Genomic DNA, 12,988 nt, shown 5'->3' with positions numbered 1-12,988 from the left:
GGGTGAAGAGGGCCTTGGTGGCGTTCACGCAGATCGTCTTTATTAGCGGTCTGTAAAGCACCTCCCGGGGTCCCCTGACCCCAGACTGGAGGAAGCCTTGAGAGGTCTGTAGCACCAGGGACATGCCAGGGCCCGAGGGCAAGATGTGCAGCCTAATGGGGAAGGGACTGGGTGCCCCCTCGCCCGCCCCCGGGGTTGCTCAGCACTGGGAAGGTTGGGGGGTAGCAGCCACCTCCCTCCCCCACCCCTACAAACTAGTATGAATTTGGGCAAATAAATAAAATAAATAAGATTCCTCAGGCTGGCCTTCCCTAGGGAGGAGAAGTAGAGGCAGCTAGCCCCAAGCGAGGCCTGGGGGGCCGGGGGGGATCGGTGGGGTGTCCCCTCCCTCCCAGATGGTGGGGAACCGAGAGGAGTCTGCAGCAAGGGGGGGCTGGGATGGCCTTGGCAGCAGGGCCTCCCCCACATTCTCCGAGTCCTGGTCCCCTTGAGTCAGTCTTCCCACAGCCCCCTAGCCCTCAGTGGATAGGAAGTGATGCCCCCTTCCTCCTGTCCTTTGCTCCAGGGTTGGTGATGGGAGAAGGGGGGTGCGCAGGAAGGGGTTTGCTACCTTCAGCTCAGGCACTGCTAGGAGAAGAGGCTCCTTCTCCCTGCCTTTCTTTTCACCTGGTCCCTGCCCCTCTGCCCCTGAGGGGAGATGTCCCGCCTGCCTCTTCACTCCTTCGGAGTCCATCTGTCAGTCCTGGGGCTGTCAGGGCCAGAGATCCCTGGCTCCCACCCCCTGCCCAGCAGCCCCAGAGCCCTGTCCCCAAGGGATGAGGTGGGGAGGGTCCCCTGGCCCCACCCTCAGTCCTGGGTCTGACAAGGAGAGGGAGGAGGGGAGCCCCGGGGCCTGAAGAGGCGGCAGGCCCCTCGGCAGATGAGGAAGAACCAGTAGAGCTGGGGGGCCAGCAGCAGCGCGGCGCCCAGGTTGACGTGGGCCGGGATGGCGAGGGGCACGGCGAGCAGCGGCAGGCCGGCGTGCCGCCCGTAGGCCCAGTACAGGTAGGGGAAGAGCAGCACCCGGCAGCAGAGGAAGCTGATCAGCATCAGGGCCCCGTTCACCTTGTGCAGCAGAGTGTGCTGCTGCTTGTACTGCAGGCGGGCAGGGGGCAGAGTGAGGGGGGGGGCCAACCTTGGCCCGCTTCCCCTACTCAGCCCCCTGGACCCTGCCTTCCCTGACCCCAGCCTGTAGCCCCTCCCAGGCTCACCCCCCACCCATGGGGCTCATGCACCCTCAGGCACTCTCTCACCTGGATGAGGATCTTGCCAAGGCAGACGAAGGGGGTGCTGACCTCAGCCATCAGCAGGCAGCCTAGAAAGAAATCTCCCTTGCCCTGGCGCCACACCTGTGAGGAGAGGAAGGAAATAGCTTGGCCTCACCCTGGACTCCCTCTCTCTTCTCTTGGCTACTTTCGGAGATGCTTAACCCTGAAAGTCTGAACACGTGTGTACAGCAGGAAAGCTGCGAGCATCACTCACTGTATCCCTCCAACCGTCATACTGCAGGTGGATTGCACACCTTATATTACAGATGAGGAAACTGAGGCTCAGGGACATGCAACACAGCTCCCAAGCACCATGGCTGGGCACGTCCAGCCCACTCCAGGCTGACCCCACACCCTCACGCTGTTTGGGGCCAGTCTGGTGCTCAGCAAACCCTCTGTGGAGACTCTCCTGGACCTGCTCTGCTACTGAGACCTGGCCACAGGGCTCCCCGGGCTCCCACTGGCATAAGCAGGACAGGGGACCCTGGCTTTCTGCACCCCGACTCACCACCGACAGCGGGAAGCATACGAGCACCATGACAGCATGGTGGAGCACCATGAGGAACTCCTTGTGCAGGTAGCCGCGCGCCACGGCCCAGGTGCTGCCCGGGGCTCTGGCCCCCCCTTCGTCCCCTCCGTGCCCCTTGACCTGGTGCTTGTGCCAGTGACAGAGGAACATGGCGTAGATGTCATAGATGAAGTAGGGCACTGCAAATTGGGTGTAGGCAGAGGAAAGCCAGTGTCTGTTGGGCAGAGAGAGAGAGAAAGAGAGAGAAATCAAAGAGGAAAGGAGATGGACAGAGCAGCACCAGGTGCCAGAGTCAGCACTGGACTTGCCACATGAGTCAGATCTCAAGCGATATTCACAACAACCGTGAGGCGAAAGTGGGCTCTCAAGTTACATGATGGAACCCAAGAGTAGAGGGCAAGAAAGTGGCCCAAGGTCACCGTCACACTGCTGGTAGGTAATGGCGATTCAAACCCAGACTGTTTGATCTCAAACCGCACCCATTGTTCATATTCATTCGTTCACCCATTAATGCATTCATATTCTCTCTCTCTGCAATATGGTGGGCAAGGCAAGGAAAAAGATACCAAAAGACAGCCACATACCAGAGGGCAGTGTTAGAGTGAGAAAGCAAGCACAGGCAAGACATGAGAGACAGCTGAGGTTAGGACAAATAACAGCAGAAGAGGCAAGAACAGTGGAGAGGGATCATATTGGCTGACATCCATTGACTGCTTATTACAAGCAGGCACTGTTCTAATATCCAAAGCCTTTTACATACATAAACTTACTCGCTCCCCCACGAAAACTTCATACAAAGTAGGTATGGTTATCACCCCATTTTACAGATGAGGAAACTGAGAGACTAGGTAACTTGGCCAAGGAATAACCATGAGAAGTCTGGCTCCACAGCCTTCACCTAGAGCCCCCACTGTCTCTAGAAGATTCAAGACAGGTCTCCAGACAAGCCTTTGCTGGGGATCTGGTGGTGCTTTCAGGGCTGGTTGTTCTGCCTGAATGTGGTCCAACCTCTTGTTTTTTCAGGTACACCCAAGCATTAAGGAGAAAATGCTGAGCAAAAGGAGCCAAGGGCAGAGAAAGTTCTGTGTACTTAAAGAGTAAACAAAAATGAAAAGTGCATGAATATGCAACATTGCATGTTTTCTCTTGACTCAGCATGTTGGACACTTTCTCTTCAGTCCTGTAGTCCTGTGGCAGCTCTGAGGTAGGAGCAGGAGATCAGGGAGGTAGGGCCCAGGGAACTTGCCCAGCAAGGCGAAGGGCCGAAAGCAAAGTCAGCCAGAGTGACGCAGAAAGAGAGCAGAGACAAAATGAGGAGCTGCTGAAGGGAGAAGAGGAATGAGAGGCCTGGGGGCGCAGAGCAGCGAAGGACAGGATGAGATGGAAACAGAAAACAGGATGCAAGCCCTGGGCAAGACTAGCCTGGAAGGGGACAGGCAGCCCATTCTAACAGGGATGATTTTGGGGAAAAGAGAACCTGAGACCCATGCTGGGGCATGTGACCAGGAAAGGGAGAGAGGGGAGAGGGCAGCAAAGGGGGGAGAGCCCTGGTCGGAAGGGGTCCGACTGGCCCAGAAGAAGTTACAGAGGGAGTGGCTGGGAGAGCTGGCCCCAGGACCGGAGTGGCTTGTGGGGAGGGAGGGCCAGGGCCAGAGCTGCAACTTGAAGAGTTAAACCCATCCGACCCTCTCAGCAGTTAGGTGCTCAGAAGTAGGAACAGCTGTTGTCCCTGGATTAACCCTGATCTTGGACACCCACCTGAGGATTAAAGGGGGAGGGATGAGAACAGACCGGGGTTGGGGGAAGGAAATGTGAGAGCAGAAAGGTGACCTCTGTGTGAGAAGGCGAGAGCAGGAAATGCCTGGGAATCCAGGCTCATCTGAGACCCAGGGGCGGGGAAGAAGAGGCGAGGGGAAGAGGAAGCCAAGTTACCAGGATCTGAAGGAAGAGTTAAGCACCCACTGTGTGACAGCCAGCACTGCTCTAGGCATTTGACACACAGCTCAATTCCTCCTCATGGCAGCCCTTCCAGGAAGGGATGTACCTCACCCCACAGATAAGGGAACTCATCTGTAGAGAAAGAGGGGCGCGCCAGGTCAGGGTCATCCAGACAGTGTTCCCGTGGCCCCAGAGTCATCAGAGAAAGGGGGTCAGGCCCAGAAGTTAGGTGTGGGGTGTCTTCAGCACCCTCACGGGCAATTCTGCAGCAGCCTGTGGGTCACCAGGAGCCGGCCCGTCAGCACCACGGACAGGGCCCCTCTCCTTCCTCCGGCAGCCCCACCTCCTGAGGCCTGGGCTTTTTTGGCAAGCACCGGGCACTGCAGTAGCTGCCAGTGCCAAATTTTGGCCTCTTCACCTTTCCCCTCCCCCTCCCCCACTGCCCAACCATTAGTGGCCTTGTCTCTGTCAGCTGTCTCCTCTGTCTCCCTCTTGTACACGGAGCTGGGACTGGACACCTGGATTCTGGGAGGAGGTGAGGGGTGAGCTTGGCATGAGGAGGAAGGCACCCCATGTGGCTGCTGGCTAGAAAAGGGGCTTGAGGGACATAAGGGTGGGAAGAAGTCGGGAGGAAAGGACACACGGGACCTACTACACGATATGAGAGGCCGGGAAGCCTAGGAGCCGCTTTAACAATCCTTTCTGATCCCCACCCCTTTTCCTCCTAGTTCTGACCTTTAAGGACAGGACATGGATAAATTTATCCCTGGGTGTTGAGTTGCAGCTAATGCAGTGAACTTGCTCAGTCCCAAGTGAAGGGCTTGGGGACCACTGAATGAGTCCCCTGGAAGACCCGGGGTACTCGGGAGTCACACGCACACAGACTGCTGGAACTTGGGCAAAGGTGGTCTCATGGCACTTACTGGTCATCAATGATGTGCTTGCAGGAGGTGGAGACGATGTAGCCAGCTGTGGAGGCCATGACGGCTTGGACAGAGGACACTAGCCTAGGGCGAAAGAGGGAGCAGTGGTAGACAAAGGAGACACAGAACTCAGTTTCTCCTCTTTACTGTCCCGTTACTGCGCTTCGGACTCAGTCACATCTCGGGCCACTCTCTGTCCATCTTTGCCTGAGGCTGGCTTGCCCAGGGCTCCCCCCAGCCTCAGGCTACAGGACTTGCCCAGCTGCTACTCCTCAGAACACCCAACTCTTCGCTGCCGTCTTCCTTCCCTCCGTTGTAGACACTGAGATGCCCTCCTCTCATGACCAGGGAGGTCATCTTGAGGTGAGACAGTGCTGATAACAGGGTCTCTTCCCAGGGAGGGGCAGGAAAGGGGCAGCACTGGATGGCAAGGGGGGTCCTAGGCCTGTTTTGCAGCATTCAGCCACCCAGTCATCATACCACTCATCGTCTGGTCCCTCAGAGACACCAAGTTCCCCCTGGCCACTTTCCCACTCACTCTTCAACTGTCCCCCATACTCCCCTCCTCAACTCTGGCTCTTATTCTGGGGTTGTACAGAGTTCTACCATTCACTCCTCAGTCCTCTGTCCCCTCAAACATATGCTCTGAACAATACACAGCTCTCTGCCCCTTGCCTGGTTCCCTAATCTCTTATAGGAATGTTTCAGTCACATGCCGGCCCTGTTTTGGAGGGTGGGAGGGTGAATGGGGGAAAGGAAGGAAAAGCAGTCTGGATACTAGTAGACCAGATGGCTGGGTTTGGACGAGGTCTCCTGGGACTACGTAAGGCAGTGAGGGAGGAAGGAAGCTTGGAGATAAAGCCCACCAATCACTTCAGGAACCCCCAATCCTCAATGGGCCAAGGGTCCAGGGAAGGATGGGGTACCTTCCACCCCCATTATGCCTGAGAAGGGGAGAAGGGCTGAGGGGAAGGGAGGCAGTTTACCTGGCTGAGACAATGACCGCGTCGGCCTCCTCCCAGCGCAGCTGGGGCAGCCGCTGGAGCGTGTTCTTGGAGAGGAGGAAGAGACCAGGGAACACCACCCCCCCAGCCACCATCGGGGTCAGCATGGTGGCTCAGGCCTCAGGCAGGGAGGCGAGTGGCCTTGAGGGGGCAGGGAGGCCGGGCTGAAGGGAGTTCGAGGTGGAGAAGGGACACCAAGCCGGGGAAGGAGAAAGAAAAAGAAAAAGGGGCACAAAGGGGACAGGGCGGGGACGGGATGGGGCAGGAGAGTAAGACCAGAGGAAGGGAGAAAGGGAGTTCGATGAGACTGGGGAAATGGGGAGAGGCCCGGGAGAGGGAGGATCCGGGGAAGGGAGCGGGAGGAAGCTGGCCAGAGGGCTGGAAGCGATTCGGGAGGAGAGGACTTGGTCAGAGGACAGAGAGGAAAAGGGTACCGGAGGAGGAGGAGGATGCGAGTGGGGGAGGGGAGGGAGAGAAGAGGCAGGTGGGGAGGGGGGCCTTACGTGGAGAGGCTGGGAGGACCCGAGAAGGCGGGGTGGGACTGTGGTGCCAGCCCTGAGAGGGAGGGAGAGACGGAGGGAGGGAGGTGGGAGGGAGGGAGGGAGGGAGACGGAGGAGCGGCGGGGCAAGTGGTCAGCGGTCAGCACTGCTCTCCCGCCTCTCGCTGCTGCCCCGGTCCCCGCTGCCCGGCCCGGAGGCGGCACGGGGCATTATAGACAGTTTGTGCCCAGCCCCCTGCCCCCTCGGAAGGGAGGGGGAGGGGGAGGGGGAGTCACCAGCTTGGGGAGGGCGGGGGAGGGGTGGGGAATGATGGCACCGACCAGACACCAAGAAACCGGACCTGCGGCAGCGTCTCCCCATGCAGCTCTGAGCCACAGCAGCGGCTGCGACAGAGATGGGGGGAGCAGAGAAAGAGGGAGGGGGAGGCCCTTAAAGAGACAGCAACTGCAGCACAGGGGGCCGCTGGGGACAAGGGCCAGGGGAGGGTAGGCTCTCCTCTTGGGGAGGAAGGTGGCCTCGGGCTCCCTGACCAGCTGGGAGGGGGCTCTGAACCCTCAGCTGGGGGCTTGATTCTGTTTCCCACCAGTATATTGCAAATGCCTACCATTTCTTCCGCTGCCAATGCCTCCCAACACTTGTCCCTCAGTGGCCTGCTAGGGTCCCAGTTTAGGGATGTCCCTCCAGCAGAGAGAAAAAGGATTCCCTGGAGGGAGTAAGACAAAATGGTGCATCTTGCTGTCTCTGAAGGGTGAGTTTAAGGACTGCATGGGAATAAAAACACCTCAACACAGCATCTTTCGGGCTCTGAGACCCACCCCCCCATCCTTCATTCCAATGGGAAGGAAGACAATTCTAGGTATACAGGAGGTGTCTCTGGGTCCCGACCCTGCTGCAAGACCGCCCTTTGATCTTGTCTAACTATTGTAATAGCACAGAGGTGACAGCACTTGTCCCCTTTTTACAGGTCAAGAAATGGTCCTGAAGCCTTCAGCGGCCCTCCCCAAGGCCCTGTAGCTAAGAAGAGGCAGGAACCTGCTCAGGCTGTGTGTCAGAGTGGCTGCAGGCTGCAGGTGGGGAAGGCCTGCCTCTCTGAAAACCCTCCTGGGACGCAAGGACTCCCTGTCCCTGGCCTTCAGGCTGCTTGGCCTCTCCTGGCCTCCCCTAAGCATTGGCAGCTTTTCTTTTTTCATCAGGTTTATTATCTTCCTGGCTCGCCTTCCTCTGCGACTTCACAGAACAGCCCAGTTTCCCAGTGGAAAAGGACCTCAAGGATTAGGCGGTTCGAGCCCCTCATTCAAGCACAAGGAAATCAAGGCCCAGGGATTTGGCTGGAACCCCACTGGCGCTGAGTGGCTTCTCACCCTTTCGTGCTGCCTTCCTGGAAGTTGGCCTTCCTGGCCTGAACCCAACTGTCCTATGGACTTCTGCGTGATGTGGGGCCTGTACCCACACCTTTACAGGCCTGCCCTAAGGTACACCTCAAGAAGCAACCCTGAATTTGCCTGTGCTTGTCCTCAGACCATTCCATTTCCTCCCCAGAAGAGAGGCAAAGGGCTGGATTTGCAATTTTGTGCTGCCCTCTAGTGGCACGAGGAAGGAACGGACCCTGAGAGGTCTCTGGCCTTAGGCAGAAGTTAGGGACAATTTAGAAACAATAGTGGACCCAGCTTCCTGACCTCAGGGTTTCACTTAAGGGTAAAAAGACCCAACCTCTCTTTTTTTTGTTTAAGTTTATTTATCTATCTTGAGAGAGAGAGAGAAAGGGGGAGGGTGGGCAGAGAGAGGGGAAGAGATTCCCAAGCAGGCTCAGCGCTATCAGCGCAGAGTCCGATGTGGGGCTCTGATCCCACGAACTGTGAGATCATGACCTGAGCTGAAATCAAGGGTCAGAGGCTTAAGCAACCAAGCCACCCAGGCGCCCCAGGACTCAACTCCTTGAGTGTTTACTGTGTGCCGGGCACGGGGCAAGGTGATTTATGTTCATTCTTATTTAATCTTCTAAGATGGTAATATCTGTTTTATAGACAAGAAACAGGTTTAGAGATTTAAGAAACAAATGACAAAAAAAAAAAAAACAAAAAAAACTTGCCCAAGGTAACACAGCTATTAAAACTGGCAAAACTTGGGGCGCCTGGGTGGCTTAGTCGGTTAAGCGTCCGACTTTCGCTTAGGTCAGGATCTCGCGGTTCGTGGGTTCGAGCCCCGCGTCGGGCTCTGTGCTGACTGCCAGCTCAGAGCCTGGAGCCTGTTTCAGAGTCTGTGACTCCCTCTCTCTCTGACCCTCCCCTGCTCACGCTGTCTCTCTCGCGCGCGCGCACTCCTAGAAATAAATAAAACATTAAAAAAATTTAAAAAAAAACTGGCAAAACTGGATCGCTGCAAAGCCAGAGTAAAGCCACTGAGGCGGGGGGGGGGGCGCGGGGGGGGGAAGGGCACCATAACTACTGGACTGAGGACTGCAAACTTGGCCAAGTTGTGGCTTCTCTCTGGGTGCCGTGAATTACAGCTGCAGAGACACTCTTCTGTCCTCCAGGAATTCATCTAGACACCCAGGTAAATTCTGCCTTCTGCCCACTCTCTCTCCTACCTCAGTTTCCATGATAGGTCACATGTATATTAAGTGTGTCAAACAGGTCATAAATTTGCAATGTAAGGGCCCCCATCCAGCCCACAGACATGCTTTGTTCAGCTAGTATAATGACGTCAGTATAGAATTTTCTGAAATTCCAAGTTATTTATCAGTGTTTGAAAATTAGGAGGTTTCCCACCAAAGCTCAGCTTCCTTTAAGAAAGAATCTGAAGGTCAGACAACATGGAGCCCATGTTCTAACTCCATAATGTTTGGCTAGAGCTGAGCAGCTGCTGCCCATTTGATGAGCTGAGCATTGAGTCCTCCAAGCTCACTAGTCCTCATGGAGCCTACGGCCTTCATGGTTACTTGCAGGAGTCCGCAGCCCCTGCTTTATAGACACGAACTCAACTGACCCAACTCACCCAACATCTCCATGAAGACTGGATGATGGGTGTTCTTAGTAAGCCCATTTACAAGTGACGGTTCTGAAGTTCAGAGAGGTGAAATGACTTGCAAAAGATCCCAGAGCCAGTTTCTTTTGACTCTTCAGGTCCCCCTGGCATGCGTGTGCGTGCGTGAGCGCGCGCGCACATACACGCGCGCGCACGCACACACACACACTTGGCTTCTGCTCTCACCACTAACTCTTCCTGAAAGCAGGGGATCAGCTCCACCAGCCCTGGCCCCAGGAAGGATGCCCTCACTCTGTCCTCTTACTTGGATGCCACCAAAACAGCCTCTGGTCTCTCCATCCGCAGGTTGGAGTGGTTCTGGAGGCCCCAGCAGATGACAGTGAAGCTCAATGGGAAGAAAATGCAACCCAGTACAAAGAGCAGGGGCATGCCTGGGGGGGCAGAGAAGGTGAGAAAAGGTGAGCGTGAGAATCCCTCAGCCCCAGACACCCCTTTCACCCCAATAACTCAATGGCCCATGGGATCCATCCATCTGTAAGCATCAAAGGCCACCAGGCATTGCCCTTCCCTAATCTCTTTGGGACCTTTAATGCTCTTTAAATGTCCCTCATCCAGGACAATTGGACATCCTAATTTTTTTTTTATCAACCTGTTCCAACAATTTCATGCAGTTTCCCTGTGATCTTCGAAGCTGGTCTACACTTCCCAGTCCATCTCACACCTTAAAATTCCTTCTCTTCATCCTTCCACCCTAAGGATGTGCCTGCTTTTTCTTAACTCCACCCCATCCCATCTTTCGCCCCATCCCCAAGCTCTTCTGGTCACTTCTCCCCTCTCCTAGGTCCTCATCTCTGAGGGGCAAGGTGGAGGCTATGGAGGGAGGCTGGTGATTCTCATCAGCACCCAGAACTCAGAAAAAGGAAAGAGGGTGCTCAAATCGTAAAGATATTTGAATTTGAAAAGTAACGTTTTTTTAAAAAAAAAAAGAAAAAGGGAAAACCAAAGCATGATCCCATTAACAAAGAAAAAAATCAAGAAACAATAGAATCCCTGAAAACATACATATTTACATATATGTTATTTTTGTCTGGAAAAGCCTCCCCTCCTGTGCACTCCAGGAAGGGGAGGGGTGGGGAAAGCCCAGGGGGGGATGCAGGGAGTTGGGGCCCATCATCCTGCATCCCTTAGGCAGCAGTGAGGGGACCAGCTTTTAGGAGACAAGGAAGGTGTCAAATTGCAAGGGCACAAGGCTGAAGCAGCTCTGCTCTTGGGAAGCAGTTGAAGAGGGTGGGAACATCACCCTCCTATTGGTGGACTGGTGGGCGGTTTAGACCATGCTACCCTCCCATTGGCCCACCTCTTGACACATGTGTCCTATCATATGCTTGCTGGCAGAGGGTGGACAGTGGGGCCTTCTAACCAGAACTGACCACTTAGATTTGGGTGATGACTCAATGGACAGCTACGTTCTGGACAGAGCTGAGAGAGGAGTAAGGAAAGGGAGGGAGGGAGAAGATAAGAACACTCTAAGTAGTCTTGGCTTTAAATAAAAGGTAGTACAGTATAGGATAAAAGTTAAGATGGCATTTTCTAGGGTGGGACCATCTGGGCTCACATTCAGCCTCCGTGTATAATAAAAGAAACATACTGTATGGCTCCACTTGGATGAAATTCAAAACAGGCAGAATCTCTTCGGTGAAAAATCAGAACAATGCTTAACTTGGTGGGAGGTATTGACTGAGAGGGGACCCCAGTGAGTCTTCTGAGAGGTTGGGAATGCCCTTATGTTGATCACGAGTGCACACACAGGTAAACATGCCCAAGGCATAACCTTAAAATGGTGTGCACTTTATTTAAATTTAGCTGGAATTTTATTTATTTATTTATTTATTTATTTATTTATTTATTTATTTAGCACACGTGAACCCAGCACGTGTGAGAGGGAGAAGAGTAGAGGGAGAAAGAGAGAGAGAATCCCAAGCAGTCTCCCAGCTCAGCATGGAGCCTGACTTGGGGTTCGATCCCGTACCCCTGGGATTATGACCTGAGCTGAAATCAAGAGTTGGACGCTTAACTGACCAAGCCACCCAGGCATCCCTGGAATTGTAAAAATGATAAACAAATGTAGGCTCTCCTGTTCCCTGAATGATTGCGGGTCAATTTCTGTGGATCTCAATTCTTCATTTGTGAAATTGGGATGATAATAATAATTCCAGTTTATTAAATGCTACTTATATCTCATTTACTGTGGACCAGACACTGATCTGGGTGCTTAAAAATATCAACTCATTTCCTCATTAACAAGGGAACAACTTTATGTGTTGTTTTTTATTGTGTCTATTTTACAGAGGCACTGAGAGGTTTGGTGCCTTGCCCAAAGTTACACAGGAAGTGAACGAAGTAGGGTTTTTCAGATCTTATTTTTCTGAATGTATTCGTCTCTATAATGTTAAGCAGATATAGAAAACCCATAAATTCATTTTCCTAAAAGAACTGCAAGGTTAAAAAATCATAATTTGGACATGCCAGTCACAATTTCAGAACTTATCTCTGTTAATGGTTCTTGCTTCCTTAGATACTTCATTTCCCCCCTCTGGATGGGCTTCTGAACATCAAATTACAGGTTAATCCAAAAGCAAGATTGTTAAAGATGAGGCCTCTAGAGGCCTAATTATCGTCCATTCTCACCACCATCTGATCATGACCCAGTGATTGCATAGCCCACTGGTGGGTAACAATTCATGTTGGAAGAATTTGGTGTGTCTCAACTTTTTTCTCCATTCTTCTCATCTAAGCAGCCTTTTTAAAGACATTTTGCTTCCTAATCATCACCCATCATGAAATTTTGAAACTGCAGATATACTGTATATCTGTGCTTAGTATATTAAAAAGAGTTAAGAGGGCACCTGGCTGGTCCTGTCGGTGGAGCGTGCAACTCCTGATCTGGGGGTTGTAAGTTCAAGCCCCATGTTGGGTGTAGAGATTACTTAAAAATAAAATCCCTTAAAAAAATGAGTTAAGATTTTTTTTGCCCTCCAGAACCTATTGCTCTCCCCTTGGGGGCGATATTACCCCCGTTGAAATGCATTAGGGGCCATCATACCAGCTCGTGTTCTGAGCCACCTTTACACACACCACCTCAACATCAATGAAATAGTATTAGTCTCATTCCACAGCTGAATACCATGAGAAGTTATATTAATTATTGAAGATTGAAATGGCTGGTAAATGGATCAAGAATCCAGAGACCTACAGAGATCCTAGCTTAGCCACTTAATTAGCTTCTCCAAAACTTTGCTTCCTCACATGGGAAATGCTAGGATTGGTGCAAAGCAATTTCCTCTAAACCTCGGGGTTTGTTGGTTTGTCTGTTTGTTTGTGTTTGCCCTATTTGACCTAATAATAGTAAACATATATACAGCCTGTATGCTGCATATCAGGTACCAGTCTATGCCCTTAACATACACTAAAGAATGTAATCCTCACAATAACATAAGGAGGAGATGTCATCATTACTTCCCTTTACAGAGGAGGGAGTTGAGGCACAGAGAGGTTGCAGGACTTGCTCAAGGTCACCCAGGCAGTTAAGTGGCACAGCGGGGATTTGAACCTAGTTAGTCTAATTTCTGGAGTACCGGCTTTTAACCACCAAGTACTTTAAAAGGAAACTTTTTATCACTACCGAAAATAGAAAACCAGTATCACTTGTAAATAGAAGGTAACAAAAATAAATACAATGAAAAACACCTGTTCTAACCTTCTAGGTCAATATTTTCACCTGCTCTGAATTCTGAGCTGGAG

General features: G+C 52.8%; 1 protein-coding gene across 2 annotated transcripts; it reads right to left on the bottom strand.

Moving 5' to 3' along the window:
* Positions 1–18: 18 nt before the first annotated feature.
* On the bottom strand, positions 19–9,521 carry TLCD3B (TLC domain containing 3B). 2 transcript variants are annotated; one of them, XM_039247862.1, is made up of 5 exons: positions 9,492–9,521; positions 4,698–4,781; positions 1,816–2,050; positions 1,293–1,388; positions 19–1,134 (listed from the first exon to the last, which is right to left on the bottom strand). In XM_039247862.1, the coding sequence occupies exons 2-5, from the start codon at positions 4,754–4,756 to the stop codon at positions 847–849; spliced, it is 678 nt and encodes a 225-aa protein (XP_039103793.1). In that variant the 5' UTR covers positions 4,757–4,781; positions 9,492–9,521; the 3' UTR covers positions 19–846. The 2 variants fall into 2 exon arrangements, with proteins under 2 accessions (XP_039103793.1, XP_039103791.1); XM_039247860.1 differs by lacking the exon at positions 9,492–9,521 and adding an exon at positions 5,684–6,022.
* Positions 9,522–12,988: the final 3,467 nt, after the last annotated feature.

Source organism: Hyaena hyaena, unplaced genomic scaffold (assembly GCF_003009895.1).
Source record: "Hyaena hyaena isolate Hyena2069 unplaced genomic scaffold, ASM300989v1 scaffold_306, whole genome shotgun sequence".
NCBI classification, from domain to species: domain Eukaryota; kingdom Metazoa; phylum Chordata; class Mammalia; order Carnivora; family Hyaenidae; genus Hyaena; species Hyaena hyaena.
This window is presented reverse-complemented; position numbering and strand designations above follow the sequence as displayed.

Bases quoted from the DNA above. Each gene is read 5' to 3' on its own strand.
- TLCD3B (XM_039247860.1), bottom strand. From the start codon at position 5,808: ATGCTGACCCCGATGGTGGCTGGGGGGGTGGTGTTCCCTGGTCTCTTC. The intron at 2,051-4,697 runs GTAAGTGCCATG...TCTGCCCAACAG, and splicing joins AAGCACATCATTGATGACCA to ACACTGGCTTTCCTCTGCCT. The intron at 1,389-1,815 runs GTGAGTCGGGGT...CTCTCCTCACAG, and splicing joins TATGCTTCCCGCTGTCGGTG to GTGTGGCGCCAGGGCAAGGG.